The sequence below is a fragment of the Colletotrichum karsti genome (genome assembly GCF_011947395.1).
Source record: "Colletotrichum karsti strain CkLH20 chromosome Unknown Scaffold19, whole genome shotgun sequence".
Lineage (NCBI taxonomy): Eukaryota > Fungi > Ascomycota > Sordariomycetes > Glomerellales > Glomerellaceae > Colletotrichum > Colletotrichum karsti.
The window spans coordinates 202,491-223,245 of NW_024065919.1; the positions used below are offsets into that span (position 1 = coordinate 202,491).

Genomic DNA, 20,755 nt, shown 5'->3' on the forward strand with positions numbered 1-20,755 from the left:
GTATTCGTAAGGAAGGTAGGTATTCGTCCCGACAGAGCTCAAAGCTCACGTCTTGCCTTCGCTGACGTTTTTTGCCATCCGGGCACCAAGCTTCGCCTGCCTTACCTACCTGTAGGTACGTAGTAGGTTGCCAGACCCCGGGCCCTCCCTGCCCGCAAGCAAGCCGCTGGGCTACCTACCTAACCTATGGACCTTACCGGCCTCTCCTGCGACTTCGTACCTACCTTACCTTTGCCTACCTACCACCTACTCACCTCAACTCACTTTTTGCCCCTTCTTTTCACCACCACCGTCAAGGAAACTAAACTCCCTGGGGAACACCAAAAAACATAACAACAAACCCTTGTTTACGCATATCCTTTTGTCTCCCTCTTGTCTTCTGCCCTATCTTACTTGGCTTTTCGAATGCAACATCCTGAGTAGCATGGCAATTGGTGTGCCACTGACTTCGTTCTTATTTTCTCCAACCTCAAGCTAATGCTTCGCTGGTACCTACTCTGTACTGCTATTACCGCGGCTCCCATTCGACCAAAGCCGCCACCACTGCCGCAGACGGATCATCGAGGGATCTGACGACTATTACTCCTTTGTATTCTTTTCAAACATCTCTCTCTCTCTCTCTCTCTCTCTCTCTCCCCCCGCCCACACCATACTGCCCGCGCATCTGACAGGTCAACCACAAAGACACCCCAAAAAAGAAGACGTCTCGTTCCTACCGTTGTCCGCAGCGCAGCGCCCCGACCCTGCACATCTGATCCGTCACCCTTACCTTAGGTACGAATAGGCTTCGACAGCCGACGACCAACACCCCGGTTCGTCAGGACCGCAAAAGCCAACCTCTTCGCGCAGACCGCAGAATCACAAAATCGCATCCCACCCCCGACTTTCCCATACTCAGCCCGCCCCTCTCGACCCTCGACCCCCGGGATGATCAAGTAAACCAGCCCACCGACAAGGGGATTCAAGAACCCCTCCACCGGGTGACAATACGGCCACAATCCGCTATTCTTCCCTTGCCTTGTTGATATCCCTCGTCTCCTTCATCCGTTTCTCTACTACCGCCATTCCCTCTCTCAGCTTCCGCTTCTTGTTTCTGCTCTCGCTCGGTTCAAACAAACACAACGGCGCCCTTTGGTCGTGTCGCCCCATGCGAAGCCCTACCGATCTTGGACCTCTGAGCCTCCGGCGAGGTCTCGCCCAGCTTGCATCTTCGTGGCATCTCATAGACTTTTAGGTCTTCTCGGCTCGATAGTTCAAGCATGGACGACAAGGCCGATAACCGGCGGCCCTCTGTTTCCTTTGCCGACCAGTCCGCCACTGATGACTCCTCCGAGACGACCCCCATCGCGACCGACCCCGCCGAAGCTGCTGACGCCGCTGCCGCTGCTCCTGTGCATGCTCCTCCTCCTGCTCCTGCCCCTATCGCGACTTGCGCGCCCGTCTCCGCCAGCGCTGCGACCCCCAGCTGTTCATCTTCATGGAGCGCCAATTCGGATCGACAGCTTGGTCACGCTGTCAGTCCCGACCCTTCAGACCGAGTTTACCCCATTCGCTCTGTCGTGAGTGTCGACCGCACCGGTAGACACTCCGGTGAGCACGACTACTTTCCGCGACTGCCTGACCACGGTCTATACCAAGCGCCGCGTCCCGGCAACACTCGCATCGATACTACGGCCCTCGAACACAACACCACTCGCCGCGACTCGACTTCGGCACCTACTCCCCGCTCACTTCCCTCTACCGTTACCTCGCCTGCCGATCGACAGGATGTGTTTACCAGGAGGAAGAATACCGGAACAGGACCTTTGTCGAGCGTTCAAGCCGATGCCGTACGTCACGCCAGCTCGAAGCCTCTTGAGATTTTCCAGGATGTGGCCTCAGACGGCGAAGACGAATCCGCGCAGGGGGATGATTCGTCCCAGCACCAGCCGCCTTCCGTGACCGGTCAGCTCGGTGAGCCTGGGTCTGACGGGCTGTTCACGACTCGCTTCAAATACGTCATGACGGACGAGGGGCATCACGTCATAACCGGCACCGATAACGTCCTGCAACGATGCGAAGACGAACCGATCCATACTCCTGGTGCTGTTCAAGGGTTCGGCGCTCTGGTGGCGATTCGGGAGGAATCCGATGGACGCTTTTCCGTTCGCTATGCCAGTGAAAACACCGAGCGCCTGATGGGTTACTCTCCGCAGCTCCTTTTCCGCCTCAACAGCTTTCTCGACATACTCACCGAGGAGCAGCAGGATAACTTGTTGGATCACATCGACTTCATTCGTGACGAAGACGCTGATCCTGCCATCAACGGGCCCGAAGTCTTCAGTCTCTCCATCCGTCCACCCAAAAAGAAGAGTGTTAAGCTTTGGTGCGCTATTCACATTAACCCGGCGCACCCTGATTTGGTCATTTGCGAGTTCGAAGTAGACGATGATCACCAGTACCCGCTACGGCCACCGGAAGAGGCCACACCGAATACACCAGAAGACACATTGCAGTCGAACCCCACGATGGAGGAGCTGGCTGAAAGTACCCAAATCCTGAGCAAACCATTGAGGGTCCTCAGGAGCGCCCGGAAGCGTAGAGGCGATGCGGGTGCTATGCAGGTATTCGATATCATGTCTCAGGTTCAAGAGCAGCTGGCGGCTGCTCCGAACTTGGAAGGCTTCCTCAAAATATTGGTGGGCATCGTCAAGGAGCTCACTGGCTTTCACCGAGTCATGATTTACCAGTTTGACTCTTCTTTCAACGGCAAAGTCGTCACCGAACTCGTCGACACCACTCATACGAAGGATCTGTACAACGGCTTGCATTTCCCTGCGTCTGATATCCCTAGGCAAGCCCGCGAGCTGTACAAGCTGAACAAGGTGAGGCTTCTGTACGACCGCGACCTCGAGACTGCCAGATTAGTCTGCAAAGCGAAGGAAGACCTCGACCAGCCGCTGGACCTCAGCCATTCTTACCTACGAGCCATGTCTCCAATCCACCTCAAGTACCTGGCAAACATGGCCGTACGATCCTCCATGTCAGTTTCCATTAACGCCTTCAACGAGCTGTGGGGTCTCATAGCGTGTCACTCTTATGGGCCCAAGGGCATGCGCGTGTCTTTTCCCATTCGAAAAATGTGTCGCCTCGTTGGAGACACAGCTTCGAGGAATATCGAGAGATTATCCTACGCAACCCGGCTTCAGGCTCGAAAGCTCATCAACACCGCACCTTCAGAAAAGAATCCGTCTGGATATATTATTGCCTCTTCCGACGATCTGCTCAAGTTGTTCGACGCGGATTTCGGGATGCTATCAATCAAAGGAGAGACAAAGATACTGGGCAACATAGCGCAGTCACAGGAAGCGTTGGCAATGCTCGAGTACTTGCGCCTGCGTGAGCTGTCATCCGTTGTTACCTCCCAGGATATCCGAGAAGACTTTCCCGACCTACGTTACCCTCTCGGATTCACCGTCATTGCCGGCTTGCTTTACGTCCCCCTAAGTGTCGGAGGGAACGATTTTATTGTCTTCTTCCGGAAAGGGCAAGTCAAAGAAGTGAAGTGGGCTGGCAATCCGTACGAGAAGACGTTGCGTGAAGGAACCGCTGCCTACCTCGAGCCCAGAAAAAGCTTCAAGACATGGCATGAGACGGTATTGGGCAAATGCAGGGAGTGGTCGGAGGAACAGGTCGAGACGGCGGCTGTACTTTGTCTGGTGTACGGCAAGTTCATCGAAGTATGGAGACAAAAGGAGGCCGCATTGCAGAGCAGCAGACTCACCCGACTCCTCCTCGCGAATTCCGCACACGAAGTACGCACCCCGCTCAACGCTATCATCAATTACCTGGAAATTGCGTTGGAAGGCTCGTTGGACCAAGAAACTCGCGACAACCTTGCCAAATCCCATTCAGCGTCCAAGTCTTTGATCTATGTCATCAACGACTTGCTCGACTTGACCCAGACGGAAGAGGGTCAAAATTTGATCAAAGACGAGGTATTTGACTTTGCCATGTGTATTCGTGAAGCAACAGACGCTTTCACGAATGACGCCAAGAGAAAAGGCATCGAGTATCAGGTAATCGAGCATCCCGGCCTTCCTCACCACGTATGTGGGGACAGCCGGCGTCTGCGACAGGCCATTTCCAACGTCACGGCCAACGCTGTACAAAACACTTCTAGTGGCTACGTGAAGGTCGAACTTTATGTCAGTGAAGTTCTCGAGAGACGTGTGCGTGTCGAGATCGTCGTCGAGGATACTGGCAAAGGAATGACGGCCAAGCAGTTGGATACTCTTTTTCGAGACCTCGAGCAGGTTAGCGTCGAACTCGATGAAACGACCATGCCCGCTGAGGATGAAAAAGATGGAAAAGAGGATAGAATTTTGGGTTTGGGCCTGGCGGTCGTTGCCAGAATCGTCCGCAACATGGATGGCCAACTACGCCTCAAATCAGAACAGGGCATGGGGTCGAGATTCGTTATTCAGTTGCCTTTCGACCTACCGGAGGACTCACCCGCCCCAGTAGAAGGCTCGAAGCCGACGACGTCCATTGCAGCCTCCAGTGCTGCGTCCGTCACTACGACGGTTTTGCCAGACAACGATGGCGAAATGATGCTTATCGACCGAGGGAGCAAAACACAGAGTACCGAAGATCACATGAACCCGATTCTAGGGGACTCGGGCCCGACGGCCGAAACCCAAAGTCTTGGGAGCCAGAAAAGCGCTGCCACGGGGGCTAGCAGAGCTAGCGACATGAGCTCCCGAAGCGATGCGGACCGATTGATTGACGCGATCCAGACCCCGTTGTCCATCGGTGAATCGGCCTCTCAGCGGAACTTCTCAAGGGAAAATTTTCAGCGACCGACGACAGCAGACAGCAACAGCTCATCGGCTACTGCTGCCCGAGGTATGGATGTACCTAGACCGCGCCGTACAGATCCCACAGCCACCTCCGACACACTGCCCCGGCCTGAGGTTGGGTTTAGTAGTGTCACAGATACCAAAACACCTATCAAGGCCGTGAAGGTGCCCGACGAATACACCCATCAGCCGTGTAGGCCTCAGGAAAGTGATACCTCCGGAATTCTCTTTGAGATACCGTCCAAGAACCGGGCGACTTCAGAAGCCGGCACAATAGGCACCTCCACCAGTGTTGCATCGGGAATGGACAATACCAAGCTACAAGTGCTCATCGCCGAGGACGATCCGATCAACTCGAGAATCTTGCGCAAACGATTGGAGAAGACAGGCCATCAGGTGTCGCATGCTGTCAATGGCGAAGACTGCGCAACAGTCTATCGCGAGAAGTCCAACGCCTTCGACGTGGTTCTGATGGATATGCAGGTATTTGTCCTGCCCAAACCGTTGCTAGATGTCTTTTTTCGTAGTGACTTACTTTTGTTATAGATGCCGATAGTGGACGGACTCACAAGCACCAAGATGATACGAGCGTTCGAAAAGTCCAATGACCATGGAGGACATTCTTCGATAGCGAGCCACAATGGCCGAATTCCAATTTTTGCAGTTTCCGCATCCCTCATCGAGCGCGAGAAGGGCAAGTACATCGATTCTGGCTTCGACGGGTGGATTCTTAAACCTATCGATTTCAGGCGGCTCAACACGTTGTTGCTTGGAATCGTGGAGGACGATGTCCGCGCATCTTGCCTATATGCGCCTGGACAGTGGGAGCGCGGTGGCTGGTTCAACGTCAGAGATCGTCGCGATGAAGATGGCCCAACGACGCTCAAAGAAGAAGAAAAAGAAGCATCATCAAGCCCGTCGTCGGATGGGAAAAGCCAGAGTACGGCAAAGGCGGATGCCGCTTCGTGATGCTTGATTGGTTCAGAGGAATGGAGACAGCCTTGGTGGTGGAGAAGCAAGATCCCCAAGGCAGTCGTCGCTAGAGTCTCTTTCATTTTATACTCGGATCCTGGGATGCGCGTAGGGGAAATTTGGTAACGACAATGATTTGAGATCTGCAACTCTGCATGAGTCTTGCGTTGTCTATCCAAAGAATCCTCAGCGGGCCCAAGATCAAATGTGACGAAGACGAGCGCCGTATTGTTGCTCCGTGGTCTTCGTCTTCCAATGGAGTTTGAGTGGTGGTGAAGTCCAAGTTTGTGGGCAGGTTTCAAAATCGGATGTTGAAGCGTGATGACATAGACGGTTATACCATGACAAAAGCATACGGGTTGCATGGGAAGGGGGCCGACCGGACGGTCTGGGACCGGCGTTTTTATGTGAAACATAACTATCATTTGTTTTGGTTGTCAACGCAATATACCACTACGGTTGCTTCTTTGGCAGGGTGCGACAGGTCCACCGATGTATAGAAAAATGCTGAGTTTTCGCTGCGATATAGTCACGTCAGATAGCAGAAGCTAATACAGCTGTTGTTCGCTGCGCCGGATGCGCCTCAAAAGTCAGGGTGAGCGTATATCACGATGGCATCGTCGATTTCACACACTCACAGCATAACAGCAAAGTTTGACCACAACAGTACTCGACAAAGAATCGATTACCCCAATTTCAGGGGTAAGCGGTCTTATGCTTGCAAAGCGGCATGATCGAACCCACTGTGACAAAAATGATGTGAAGTACCATCTGGAACTTCCATAACGTGGTGGCCAGATATAACAAGTTAGTTCTCAACTTGAGTGTGGTTTTTCTGTGCCAGCGGGTCTCCTCCGAACCCGCTTGGCACGTTGGAGCTCGTCACATGTATCAAGTTTGGAGGCTCCAGAAAGCCGATGATCAACTCATGCGGATCGCGACTGAGGCGAGAGCCAAGAGAACACAACATGAGAGCGCCCAACCCCGTCCGCAGGAGGAAATTCATAGAACAAGTGTAATATGAACGACAAAGAGCACGTGCGTCTGATCCAAGACTTGGTCTAAGCAATCGGTGCCTCAGATGAAGTAGGGAGGGGCCCTGGAGAACATACATAGGCAGATGAAGCACCACATAGCCCATCTATCTGTGTTCCTCTTGAGTCTCACTTGGCGCGTGGAAGCTTGAATGCGTGTCCCAAGCTCCGGGATGTGGACGCTGAAAGGTTCGGCAGGTAGGTGACAGGCACGCACGCAAACGGTAGGCCCCGGCCCGTCCTTGGCTGGCCGGTGTCGGTGCCGGCGACGATGTGATCGTGATGGTGCTTTTTTCCAAGCAGGGCGTGAACGACTCATGTCTGATGCCGTCGGCCCGGCAAGTGCGATGGTGTCGCGAAATCAAGACAGAGAAGAATGACTTGGACTTCACCCTTCGCCACTACACCACCAAATGTGCCGTTCGCCTGATCTCTGGAAACATGAATCACTGTTCAAATATACGACGAGTCTGGACTACGAAAGCGAGAAGAGAACGAGAGTGAGTAGTCGATTGAGTTCTGATGTTTGTCGATGATACAAAATCATGACCCCCCACGACACACATCTCTTGTTTTAACCCCTATATCCGCCTCGCTTCTATGCCTTCGTGACAATAACCCCTTTCCGGAGCGGGCACTCGGAAATGGCAAGAGCCGGACTCAGCCAGCGGAAAAAAAGGACAGGAAGTGGGTGGTGGGCTGGATGACTAGAGGATGACGAGAACTGCAACTCCAAAGACAAGAGGGCACTTGGGCCAAGTCAATCATTCAACTCGTGTTCGACGAGCAGGACGGACGGCAAAAGGGACTGAGCGCGCAGTCAAGAATCGGACTCTGAGCTCTTATTCGCAGGTCTTCCTCAACACCACCACCACCCAGCTGCCAGACAAGGTTCCCCGCTGCCATCTGCTGGTTGAGATAACCGTGCGCCGCTCCCTCATGCTCCCGAAGCTTGATTGACGTGGTTCTTGTTGCTGTTCGTGCTTCGTATCCTTCCCTTGCTGAACGAGTTTGAACTCGCAGCTGCAAGCGCAACTTTCGTACATGGTCCTCCCCGCCACAGAGACCGTCAAATATAGGTGCCGCAGAGGGAAGAGGAAAGTCAGTTCGTTTTTTTGGTTGCTGTCTATCCTTGAAGGCATCCCACACATTCCCGCTCGTCCTCTCGCTTTTTCGGTCTTCCGCTCTAAAATATTCCTCTCTCGTTGGTTTAAACTCTGCTCATCGCCGCGATCCTCACGAGGCTCTCCACGCTCTCCCGTGTCCCACCCCCTCACTCTCTCAGCCACCGAGTCAACCTTGATCAGGATGGATGGCAGCCCAGAACCACATGTGCAGAACAGCACAGACTTTGCAGTCTTCCAATGACATGACGAGGAGATATATCATGTTGGCAAGCCCAACCCACCTATTCCTTGTGACCTCACTTACCGAGGAGCAGGAATCCTGCCAGTTCTCAACTCTGTTTGTGGAACCATCCTCCTCCTCCCCTCCACGGGAACGTAACGGGACGTGGCCTTGGTCAGACAGACGAGAACGAGGGAAAGCCCAGTTCGACCTCGTTTCTTTCCCGTTTCCTTTTTGCGACTACCCGGCCAGGATGAGATGCTCGGCGTTAGAAGAAGTTCGTGCGTGGGAAAGGCAAAATGACTCGGTGACGATGACAAGAGCTGTGGGAAGTGCGGGCTAGGCAAAGGCAAACTCGCCCTCCGCGTGAATAGTGAACGCTGCTCGGAAGTTTACCCTTCCCCCTTCCCGTCATCCTATTTTGAGCCCCTACTCGCAGCGGTTCATGACTTACTTGGTTTGCTGGGAAAAAGGCAAACAGAGCCTTTGATGTCCTTTTTGGGGGTTGTCATCTCCGGCTGATAAACTCGCTGTTTCCCTTCCGCCTTACGTCGAGATCGGTCGGGCACCGCTCGGCCAAAGCCAAGCCAGTCTGAATTGAAGCCTCGATTCTCCTCCTTCTTCTCTGCCCCCCATCGGTCGACTACGATAATGGATCCAGCAAAAGCTGCAGCTGAGGCGAAAGATGACCTTAGGGCGACCGTCATCGGGTCAGTGGTCTTCTGTATCACGTTCCCATCTATTCTGGTCGGGTTGCGGGTTTACACAAGGACGAGGGTGATCACGCTATTTGGCATCGATGATATACTTGCCATTGGCGCTATTGTGAGTTACTCTGAGGTCTAGAAGAGGCTTTAAGAAATATTTGGGCTGACGTCTGATGAAAGCTGGCCACGGCCGGTTGTGGCATCGCCATTGCTTCCAGTGAGTTCCCCCAGTCTTTTCACCACGTAGCTCTCACAAGTGGCTGATTTGGATGACAGTGACTACACACGGTCTGGGGAGACATATCTCAACTTTGACTCCGTCAGATATCACAGAGTACATGCGCGTAAGTCTCGAATATCATAATCCACATCACGCCGTTCTCCAAGCGCTGACACGGGATCAAGATATTCTACATCTCCATCGTCTTTTACAACATCGCTCTACTCTTCATCAAGTTGTCCTTCCTGTTCCAATATTACCGCATCATGGCCGTCCCCGGGATGCGGAGGATCTACGCCGTCGCCATCGTCATCGTAGGAGCATGGGCCGTGGCCCAGCTCCTCATCGCCACCTTCCAGTGCCAACCCGTCGAGGGATTCTGGGACAAGACCGTCAAGGCCCATTGCATCCCCACGCAGCCGCAGTGGTACGTCAACGCGGCCGGCAACATCGCATCCGACGTCGCCGTCTTTGCCCTTCCGCTCCCGATCTTCTGGCACCTCAGCCTCCCGCGCAAGCAAAAGCTTCTCCTCATGGGCATCTTCAGCCTCGGATTCTTGTAAGTGAAACGCAGCGCGTTGTATCCTCCTCTCTTTTTAGAACGATCCACTGATGGGGTGAGCTAGCACCGTTGCCATCTCCATCGTCCGGACCAAGTATCTCAAGATCGAACAGGACTTCACCTGGACCAACGTCGACGCCTCGCTGTGGTCTCTGGGCGAGATCTCCTCGGCTGTGACATGCGCCTGTCTTCCGACTCTGCGGCCCTTGATGACGAGGCTGTTCCCGAAGATGATGGCACGGGTGAACTACTCGCTGAACAGCCACCAGACCGACACCCGCGCCACGTACCCCACGAGTGCCTATCCTCCAGCCATCATTAAGCCCGACGTGGAGAAAGCGCCGATAGACTCGGCCATCTCGAGCGCGAGATCGAGCCACATGAAGGACGACAGCAGGTCGGTCACCCACGGAAACCCCTATCCGCACCAGCACATTACCACCTCGACGGAGAGCATCTTCGGCCTGGCCAGTGTCCGTGAGGACAGCATCACTCCCGTCAGGTCCAACTTCAGCCCCGCGAGCCCGAGGCCGACCTGGTCTCCTACTAGCAAGTCGTCCGGCAGTAGGAGGGAATACACACCAGGCTCGATGATTTGAGTTCCGGGGAACGGGTCCTCGGCTGGTATTCCGAGACGAAAGGGTTGGTTGCTTGATGTCCTTAGTGACGCCGGCGTCGTTTGTTCGGAGGAAGAGGACTACTACACTGCGGGCAAGTCGAGGCTGTGAGCTGCTCAACGCTGCAACAGCCGTACCACCAAAAGTAATGAGTGCTAGTTAGCTGTGCCATACCCGTATAATGAATAATTATGATCTATTACGACTAAATTGTGAGGGTATCTTTCTCACTGTATGTGCGCGTTCTATAACTAGATCTTCTCTGAGCGATCAAAGTCCAAAGCGCCACCACGGCTTGCTCTCCGGTTCCTTGTATCCCTCCTCCTTGACATTGTGCTTTCCGACGATGGTGAGGAAGACTTGATCGAGCGTCGTCGGGCTCACGCTGTAATGCATGATGCCCAAGTTCTCCCTCTGTTCCTCCAACATGACAGCCAACTGTCCAACCGCGCTGGACGAGACGTCCTGATCGGCCCGCGTGATGTCCTTGACCTTGTGGCCGCCGAAGACGCCCAGAACATCGCTGGCCGGCACGGAGAAGCGCATCTGGCCGTGGTACGTCTTCTCCTCGACCTCAGCACCGGGGAAGTTCTTCTGAATCCAGTCGCGGAGGCGCTCGGTTTCCTCCGCCGTCGTGTGAGGCGCCGTCTTGCTGATCAAATGCACGTGGAGCGCGTCGCCGAAGCGGTGTCGAAGGTTATCTGTCGTGCCAAGGGCCAGCATGCGTTTCGCCAAGATGCCGGCCCGGCTCGCGAGTGCGTCGGCCTCCTCCATGCTGTGCGTGGTGAGGAGCAGCGACCGCCCGGGGACCGTGGCCGCCAGCGTCTTCCACATGATACGCTTAGCCGCGGCGTCCAGGCCGCTGGATGGCTCGTCCAGGAGGAGGACGGTAGGGTTGCCCATGAGCGCGATGCCGAGGCTCAGTTTTCGCTTGTTGCCGCCCGACAGCGCGTTCGCCATGCGTGTAGAGAAGGCTTGCAGGCCGACTGCGTGGATCACGGCGTCGACGTTGTGGGCGATGTCGGGGATGCCGCGAACGCGGGCGTAGAATTCGAGATGCTCTCGCACCGTCATCAGGTCCATCGCATCGTGCTGAGGGCACACTCCGAGGTGCGACCTGGCGGAGGGCAAGTCGTGAATAACGGACTTGTCTTCGACCAGGATTTCGCCGCCGTTGCGACTCGGCTTGAGGTCTCCTCGAATCAAGGAGATGGTCGTCGACTTGCCGGCTCCGTTGGGCCCCAAGAGGGCAAAGACTTCTCCGCGCTGAATGCCAAAGGTGACATTGTCCACGGCCGTGTTCTTCCCGAACGTCTTCGTCAGGTGCATTACTCTGAGCCCATCATCGTTATTATTCGTGGTGGTGACTCTGGTCAACTCGTTCGCCAACTCTTCGTCGGATAAGGCCGGATCCTCAGTCTCGGTATGCCGTCGCTGCCAGAGTCGCCGTACAGTCGAACCGACGGAGCCGCTGTCCGCCCAAAGCAGGATGATGAATAGAAGAATGGACTGCAGAATCAAGTACAGGATGGGACCTCCATACTGAAGCATGCCGCCTGGGTTTTGTGCGAGCTGCCGTCCGTCGCATGCCGTGGAGAACAGGTTCAGAACCAGAAACATGGTGCGGATCACTGATCCGATCGGTGCAACTGCGGAGATGACGAAGTGGACGACGAGGAGATAGTCGTCTACTTTGGTGACTGGCGCGTATGTGACCGTACAGAGATACGCAACCAAGTAAACCAGGAACATCACTGCTTGTCCAGCAGCAACCCATGCGTATGTGGAAAGCTGCGTCTTGCAGAAAAGAGATACGACGTAGGCCAGGAGGATCGCAGTCAAGCCGTACAGCATGAAGACAAGGAAAATATAGCCGATGTGGTACCAGATGTTCGACAAGGCCGCCCAGAGAATAGTGACGAGGGCAGTAGAGGCGAGAACGACGATGAAGTCGAGAGCGAGGTATGCAAGCCACAAAGGCAGAGGTCGAACGCCGTTGGAGTACTGCAGGCCGCGGATACCCCATCGACGTTCCAGACTCGGGTACAGGGCGAAGAAGCCCGGATAACAGCTAAGCGCTATTCCAGTGTACACGAGAAACTGCAGAGAATTTCCGGTGTCAGGGTCCCAGGGAGTAGCGAATGGGGCCCATTCCATCAATACCGTCACGTTGCTGAGCAGCATGTTCATGAGGTTCTGGGACAACAGCGGGTTGATGAGGCCGTTGTAGTTGGCCATGTAGGCCACAGTAGGTGGCATCGCGCTGTCACCGAGCCAGAGGCCACCCGGTACAGTCTGCATACGTCGATCGACGATGGTGTTTTGGAAGGCCTCAAAAGTCTCGGCGAAAGTCGCGTTCTCCTGCAGCAATTGCCTCGCGAACTCCAGCCCGGTAGTGGAGTTAGATCCCGAACCAGAGCCAGAGCTACCAGAAGCTGCGTTGAAGACTGGAAGAAGAACAGTAGCAGCGGTATTCAGATCGAACTTTGAAGACGGCCCAAGAACCAACTTCCATGTGAAGTCAGTGAGACTGAAGCCTTGGGCCTGGTCGAGGGACCGCTCTTCCGATGGCGCGCACCCAGCTTGTGTCTGGCCTTTGATAAACAAGGTGACAAGACCGGCGGCTGCCACAGGGAGTATGAATGCTGCCAGGTGGGGGATCCAGTTGGTCTTCAGAATCGTGAGTCGTTTGCGGAAGAGTACGGCGGCCTGCTTCATGTAGCCGATTCGATGGCCATCCAGCAACTGCAAGCCCCCTTGAGGCACCGCACCCACGGGAAGAACCTCGTTCGACGCAGCTTTCTTCTCGTTGTACTCCGAATTACTGTCGGGGAAGGAGTCGCCTGATTCCCCGCGGACCTCTTCTGCAAGCTGCAGGAACACATCCTCGATGGTAGGCCCGGAAAATCTGTACTCATGGATGTCATTGGCCTCTAGCGTGCGGATGACTTGAGCAGCCAAGGACGAAGACGGGGCAATATAGCTCACGAGATCAAAGGAGATCTTCTTCTCAACGCCCTCAACATCGGGCGCGTTCTTGATACCGGTGTCCTTGTGAACATGAACCCGGTACCCGCCGCCGAGACGATCCTTCAGCTCAACCGACGATCCATCAGCACGCAATGTGCCCTTGGATAGGATGGCGATGTGGTCAGCGAGGAGGTCAGCCTCGTCCAAAAAGTGGGTGGTGAGTACAATAGTCCGACGTCCACGTTCTGCCAGAAGGATGTCCCAGATCTTCCGTCGACTGAGAGGGTCGATGCCACTGCTGACTTCATCAACGCAACAGACAGCGCTTCCTCCCGTGAGCATCATGCCCAGTTGAAGCTTTCGCTTTTGTCCACCCGATAGCGTCTTGGACTTGGATTTGTGCTTCAGCTCCAGATCGACTGACTTGATTAGATCGCGGATCTCCTGCTTGGAAGCAAGATTTCCGGGGGCCTTAAGCCGGTTGAAAATCTTGATATGTTCCTCCACAGTCAACTCATCCCAGAGAACGTTCTTTTGGGGCGCAATTCCCAAACCACCAGTGCCATCAATAGTGATAGAGCCACTCGTAAGTTTGTTAGTACCAGCGATGGAGTCGAGGGTGGTAGATTTGCCGCTGCCATTGGCACCCAAGAGTGCAAGAATTTGACCCCTTCGCACGTCTAAAGTCAGGCTGTTGACCGCGAATACTGGTTCAGGAGGGGGTGAAATGAATGAAAACATGCGGCGCAGAGCCGAGGGCTTGTATGTTTTGGTGAAGCCCTCGAGGCGCACCGCGGCATCATTTTCCTGGCTTCCCGACGGACCGTAGACAATGTTTCTGCCCTTAGTTGTTGTGCCGTGCAGTTTCGATTCGAGGACGGCCCCAAGTAATGGATACGCAAAGATCTGAATGATCAAAAACACCCAAAGAACGATTCCGGTCAGGTTCCACGGGCTGCCTGGAGGAACTTTGGTGAGATCCGCTGGGCTGTCGTCTCTTTCGTATCGAGCCATATATGTAATGAAGTACACATAATTGCATGGCGTGAAGAGAAAACTCAAAAGGCCGACGGCTGCGGTGCTGGGATAAGAGATGGACTGCGCAAGAATACCAAGAATGAGGACGCTGAGGGTAGCTGCAATTCCGCTAATTTGTGCCTTTCGAAATAGAGAGGACACCAAAATTGCATACGAGGCCATTGCTATGCCGTTCAGGAGATGGTAAACCAAGACCGTAGCAACACTCGTGTTGGCGAAGACGCCGGCGCGCAACACCAGAGAGCCAATGACCCAACCGGGGATATATATGACGACAAAAGCAAAGTGGCATGATATGATACGGGCAGCCTGGGCATGCCACCTGTGTTTAACGGGCATCATGGCATCGAGAAGTCGGGTCATGCCGCTCTCGCGCTCGGTCGCAATGAATCCAGTAAGGTGATAGGTGATGAAAATGACGCTGGTCATGAACGCAACACCCATCCAGTTGGTGATGGCACTTTGGTAGCGAATGCGGACCTGAACGGCACGCTCTTCCTGTGTCATGCTGGTGAAGGGATACTCATCAACAGTGTCAGGCAGAGGGCCCTGCTGGACCTGGGAGGTCCCAGTGCTCGAGCCGGCGACTGAGGCGATGGCGGCATCAACGGCGCGCTGCAGTGGCAGGAGGTAGATTTGGGCATCGTTACTATCCGAGTCGACGTCGATGACTATGGATCGCAAGGCCCCGTCGCTGCGGAGAGTGTAGTTCCAGTAGTCGGCGGTCCCCTCGGTGGGGGAGGACTGGAAAACGACGGCGCCGTAACATGTCGAGACGCCGCGGAGGTTGCTCCGGCAGTCGGTGCCGAGATCAGCGGTCGAGGATCGACGCAGAGCTTTCTTGCCGGCGCTCTCAACGGATTGGGCGAGGGAATCAATGACGCGGTCGATGTCACCGCCAGAGAGGCCGTTGTTCACGAAGACGACGGTTTCTCTACCGGCGCTAGTTGCGGCACTGAGGGCATCTGGAAGAGAGCGGATATGCCGGGGATCGGAAATGCCATAGACGGCTGGAGGAACGAAGAGGTTCTTTGCAAAACTGAAGAAGGTCGTCAAGGCGATGGGCAGGATGAGAGCGATGAAGACTGCGGAAATGGAGTGCCGGCTGATGATCTTCCAGTTCTTCAGAATCAGTGCCCAGGTCTGGCGAAGGAACGCCATGACGGCGAATGTCGCCGGGGGGCACTTCGGTATGAATCCTGTTTTCGGTTATCGCGGTTTTGATGTTGTCGTGCGGCGCGGGATAATAGGTGCGATTTCGCGATGGTTGCCACCACTCGAGAGAAGTTCGCGATGACCGGGGTGGCCGGACAACCCAGCAAAAGTGGCCTCAAACGAATCAATCGATACTGAAGAATTGTCGAGATGCCTGCTGCAAGCGGGCCTTGTTCATAGCACCCAGGAAGATCGAGCCGGACGTAGCCACTCAAAAGAGCGATGAGAAAGAAGCGGAATGGAAGACTCGAATATTTAGGACGAAAAAGACGGGACGAACATCGGGACAGGATGACCCTTTGAGGCAATTGGGTTTGTGAGAAGGCCAAGTTGCATAAGGCAAGGGACCGTAGCCTCCGAGAGAGCGTCTGACTGGGCTTGGGACGAACTCAACGCGTCAACACCCAAGACGTGAGACGTGATGCTTTGGAGGCGATGAGAAACAGAAAAAGTACCTGAAAACTGGTACTCTATGCGCCGTGGCTGGAGGGCAGAAATGGGACGGATAGCAACCCGACAGCAAGGCATTTCAACCTCAGCACCTCACGGCTCACGGACGGTAGACATGGACATGACCTGCAGCCAAAAAGGATCCATCTCGCATCTCGCATTTCGGTCGGGCGTTTCGTCCCGCTTAAAATTGGCCCGAACCCCGGCGGCAAGCACCCATGCTTACTCTGTACAGGCCTTTGTTTTCAAGGGCAGGTTTACGAAGGATGACCTCTGCCCTGGGCATAAACGTCTGGGCTGTCACTGCACGGTACCACGGGCAGTCACTCGGCGTGGCATGAATGGCTTCGCTTGGTTGCTGAGGAGTCTGAACTAGAAGTTGGGGACGAATTGAAGAGTAATTAGATGCTTGCCTACCTTCCATGGCCTGATTGCATGTCTCCAAGTAAGGTAACTTTAACTTAATAGGCAACATTCAAACATTGGCGACAACGGGGGCAATGTTTGCTTATCTCCACTAAAGGAAGCATGCCGCTGCTTCTCTTCCTACAACATGTGATCATCATCATTATCACATTTTTTGTCGGCGTTCCAACTCACCTCGAGTCAATAAACACAGCACCATCTCTTGCGGCTACCCACATGGCCTGACGTTAACGCCGTATTATCCTAATGAGATTTAGCACAGCCTCACCCGTACTAGATAGCCGTTGTGTCTCGGGCGTCCACATCCCAGCTACGACATCAAGCCGCCAAGCCCATCAAACGCTGTGTGACTGTAATCACGGCTTACAACTTCATGTTCGCCCAGGAAGGAGAAAAGAGGAGGACGCGTATGCACGGGAGCTTAGTCTTAGTTGAATCCTTCAGCCTGCTTCGCCTCTAACATCATCTCCTCTCAGGTCCATCGTAACCGCCCTTACTACGAGTGTATAAGCACGGTGTGGCTTCGGGCCAAGCCGCAGCAAATATCGTTGACGTCGGTCAAGAACGCCCAGGGCCCGTCACTCAACCAAGCCACCAACCATCATAAGTTTAGTGACTGGTCTCGCACTCCCGCTGTCGTGTCCTTGCTGTTCGTTGCCAAGTCTTCTGGCGTGGTCGAAATGAACGTATGAGCATTTTTCATACGAGCGCCTGAGTCTTTGAAGAAATGCACATGTGTGGTTGCGTTGTTTGCTGGCCGAGGGGAGGCGAAGCAAAAGTGTCGTATTCTTCGCTTTTGCCCGACTGACCACCTCACACCTAATTCGTCTCTCAGGTCCTTGGTCGCTTATCCATGTGGAATTTGATTCAAAATTGACTGCTGCCTTGGGGGTATCTAGATTGCAAATGTTCCGTGCCGCCAGCCTGCTTCCGCTTCCGCTTCCCTTGACTCGCCCTGTCAACTGTCACACCAGATGATCTTCGTCTACTCCACTAGAAATCCTCCGCCACCCTCGTCCTCTTCCATGTCGTATTCCTCGGTAACGTCGCTTGCTTCGTCCTCCAATTCTTCCCCGTCCCTCTCGAGCTCGCTTGCAGAAGCGGCGGCGTCGTCCACAGCCGGTTGCCCATCGTCGCCTTTGCTTGCGACTTCATCTTCGTCAATGACTCTCATACCTTCCGTGGTGTCATCTTTGACATCAGCTTCGTCAGGGACAAATCCTCCGCCAGATGCATCATCGTCCTCATCAGCCAGGAACCCACCGCCTACCACGGCTTCTTCTTCTTCACGGGCCATGTAGGCCCCGCCACCTTCTGAGATCCCATCGTACTGATCAACCATGAAACCTCCACCCACAGCCGCGCTGTCTGCGTCGTCGGGGATGAAGCCTCCACCTCCTGCTGCGATGTGCGCATCGTCGTGTATGAACCCGCCCCCTTCTGACATGTCATGGTCCTCGGCCGTTTCTTCAAGGGCTCCGACAACCTGCCTCTCCTCTTCGGCTCTCTCGTCGGGATCCACCCCGGCATACACACGCTCCCGGATGCGGAGCGCCGTAAGGAATCGCCTCCACATTCGGACCGCAGCCAAAGACCGCTTGCTCTGCTCCGTTTGTGCGTCCATATCATGCAAGCCATCCATGACGGCCCGCACTGCTTCCTCGTGCTCGCAAGCCACCACCACGCCGTTCATCACAGCCGTACCATGTCTTCCCTTAAACTGAAATCCTCCCAATGCCGGCGCGTAGTCGATTCCCAAGATGTAAGCTGCTCGCGCTGCAGTATCAAACTCGTCCGCGATATGGACGCCGCCTTCTGGCACCATGGTAGGCACGTACAAATCGATGTTGCCGAACTTGTTCTTCGGTATCCGCCCGTTGACAACTGCTGGTGCGCGATACAGCTCCGTCTGCTCCTCCATAAAAAGCGGCGTCCCTGTTGCGTCTCTCTCGTCTCCGCCGTAGCCGTCATCGACGTATTCGCCCGGTTTGGCGTTGGCCCTTCGCGGAAGGAATTTGACTGGGATCTCCATTGGCTTGACCTCGCGCCCAAAAGCACGATACCATTTGTCCCTGCTTCTCGCGATCCTCACGTCTTTGCGCCGATATACCTTCTCCAACGGAGCTTTGCTTCCAGCCGCGACTGTTCCTGCAGGTTGGGCCTCGGGTATCAGGACTTCGTTCCGCCGCAGATGCCTTTCCAGCGCAAAGACAGGATGGTCCTTGAAATCGGCCACATTCCGTGGCATAGGCTCCCGCGATTCAACAGCCTGGAGCTCGGTGTCTTCAATCTGATCAAGGTCTGTTGGCACTGGCCGTCTGAATGGTTTAAGAGCCTTGCGCCACCATCGATCGCCGCGCTCAACTGTTGATTCAATGCGCAACCTCCGGGTTTTTGCTGCGTATGCTTTGGCGTATCTTCTCGTCACATCCCGGACAGTGCCGTCGATGTCGAAAGCAATCACGTAGCTCATACAATTCTCGCGGTCAACGGCTGGCGGCTCCAGAGCACGAGGCTTCCACATGGAATGAGTGACCAAGGGGTCTACTGGCTGCCACTTCTGGTGGCCAACGTCAAGCACCTCCACCCAGTAGACGGGATATTGCGACTCACGAATCTTAATCGGAGTCTCCTTAGGTTGCCGATGAGTTGGGGGCGAGGCTGGCATAGAGGGAAGTTGGTAAGCCGCAGCATTCGGGTGTCCAAGTCGTCGAAGAGGTGATGCTTTGCTCAAGTCTGATGATGATGCGTCCTCGGATGGTTTGTATTGAGCGAGCTGCGCCCGAATCTTTTCTGCCTTGACAGCCTTTGCTGATGTCTTCGGCTTTGGCAGAGACGGCCCACCCGGGGCGAAGGATAGCGCCTGCAAAGAGCAAACCAGGCGGGCGCGAACCCCAGCGGCTCGTAGCAGAGCGCAATACAGCTGAGCGCCGACATCTCGGGACCCTTGCAATTTCCTAGCCGCCTTTCTGAACTCGGATCGGTCGACACAGGAGTCCGTATTGCTAGGTGGCTCGTACTGTATGGGAGGGTCAGTCGCGCTGTAGGGGAAACGAGAGGGAGATAATAGCCTACCTTGGCAAGATGTTCGGGGTCCTCTGCCCACAGGGGCCGCCGCAGGCCTCTTTCCGTGATCTGGAACTTTGCCTTGAAGACGGAGCCTGCTTGTTGAAGACCATTCTTGAGGGATTCTGTGCGGCCGAACTGTGTGAGATGAGATCCGGGATTCAGGTAGTCGATCGTCTTCTTGGTTAACAGCGGCTTCAGGGATCTCTGAACTTGTTCGTCATCGCACCATCGGTTCCTCAGCGCGGAGTGGTGTACGAGGCATAGGACGTGAGTTCTGTGTATCGTTATGCGGCGCTCTTTCTCTTCCTTCGTCATCGGTTTCCTCCTGTCGACACCCTTTTTAGTGGTACTGGTTAAAGGTCCATGAGCCGATAGGTTCAGAGTGAGCTTCTTGGGTTCCTGGGCGGTTTCCGAATCCGGTTGCACAGCGCCAAAATCGATGTCCTCAAATTCGATCTCTTCCTCCTCCGACTCTTCGTCTTCTGAGTCTCTCGTCATCGTCTGGACAGTTGGTGCTGGAAGAGCGACATCTTCAAATTCTATGTCTTCATCTTCATCTTCTTCATCCAAATTTGGTTCCTGGGGAGGTCTGGGTGGCGCCTTCTTCTCTCCGGGTCGTTTGAGTCGCTTTGGCGGCGGTTCTGATGAAGTTGAGGGACCTGCAACTGCACCTGCTCCAGCTTCAGCCAGCATCTCTCCATAGACATCTGGCAGGCCGGACGCGTCGGGCTTTGAGCGAGAGGCCCTTGTTCTTTTGCGGCCGGCCATGGCTGGTGAGTGAGCAGCACTTATGTGAATAGTCCAATTCCAGGGCTATTTTGATGCGATCACATGGGAGATGCTTTGTGAATCTTAGATGTGAATTGGTTGGCTGCCTGGCACTGCTAATATTCACAGTTGCAGCGTCAGACGCCTGAAGGCTGGTTACTGGAGCTACAACGTCATGAGTGCACGGGCCATTCAACGCCTGTGCAAATAAAAGACCACGTGACCTCCATCTAAATCCGTCCTCTGAAGAAACGGAAAGCGCTAATTAAATATTGTTTCCCCCCCCCCAAGTCCAAGCCAACTCGTCGGGTTGGGGTTGTCCGTTTCGGCTTCAAAATACATCCGATCCATCTTCCTTTCCACCTGGGTGACTGACTATTACTCTTCAGTCAGGCTTTTTTTTTTCTCTTCGCTGGTCTGTCGGGTGCGATGGCCGATTGTTCGATGTTGATTTGAACCAACCAGGTACCGCAGATCCTACGAGAAGAGCTCCCAGGTCACAAATGAGACTTGGTAGTG

At 54.6% G+C, this 20,755-nt stretch overlaps 4 protein-coding genes across 4 annotated transcripts; 2 read left to right on the forward strand and 2 right to left on the reverse strand.

The window, feature by feature from the left end:
- Positions 1-1,259: 1,259 nt before the first annotated feature.
- Positions 1,260-5,810, forward strand: CkaCkLH20_06416 (hsp90-like protein; the record flags this gene model as incomplete). Its single annotated transcript, XM_038889133.1, has 2 exons — positions 1,260-5,324; positions 5,388-5,810. The coding sequence occupies 2 exons, from the start codon at positions 1,260-1,262 to the stop codon at positions 5,808-5,810; spliced, it is 4,488 nt and encodes a 1,495-aa protein (XP_038745431.1).
- A 3,035-nt stretch (positions 5,811-8,845) lies between these two features.
- CkaCkLH20_06417 (uncharacterized protein) lies at positions 8,846-10,282 on the forward strand (the record flags this gene model as incomplete). The annotated part of the gene is made up of 5 exons (XM_038889134.1): positions 8,846-9,019; positions 9,082-9,118; positions 9,178-9,245; positions 9,307-9,680; positions 9,748-10,282. 5 exons carry the CDS (start codon positions 8,846-8,848, stop codon positions 10,280-10,282), a joined length of 1,188 nt encoding a protein of 395 aa, XP_038745432.1.
- A 288-nt stretch (positions 10,283-10,570) lies between these two features.
- Positions 10,571-15,469, reverse strand: CkaCkLH20_06418 (ABC transporter; the record flags this gene model as incomplete). Its single annotated transcript, XM_038889135.1, has 1 exon — positions 10,571-15,469. One exon carries the CDS (start codon positions 15,467-15,469, stop codon positions 10,571-10,573), a length of 4,899 nt encoding a protein of 1,632 aa, XP_038745433.1.
- Positions 15,470-17,384: 1,915 nt separating this feature from the next.
- CkaCkLH20_06419 (DNA repair protein) lies at positions 17,385-20,236 on the reverse strand (the record flags this gene model as incomplete). The annotated part of the gene is made up of 2 exons (XM_038889136.1): positions 17,385-19,418; positions 19,475-20,236. 2 exons carry the CDS (start codon positions 20,234-20,236, stop codon positions 17,385-17,387), a joined length of 2,796 nt encoding a protein of 931 aa, XP_038745434.1.
- Positions 20,237-20,755: the final 519 nt, after the last annotated feature.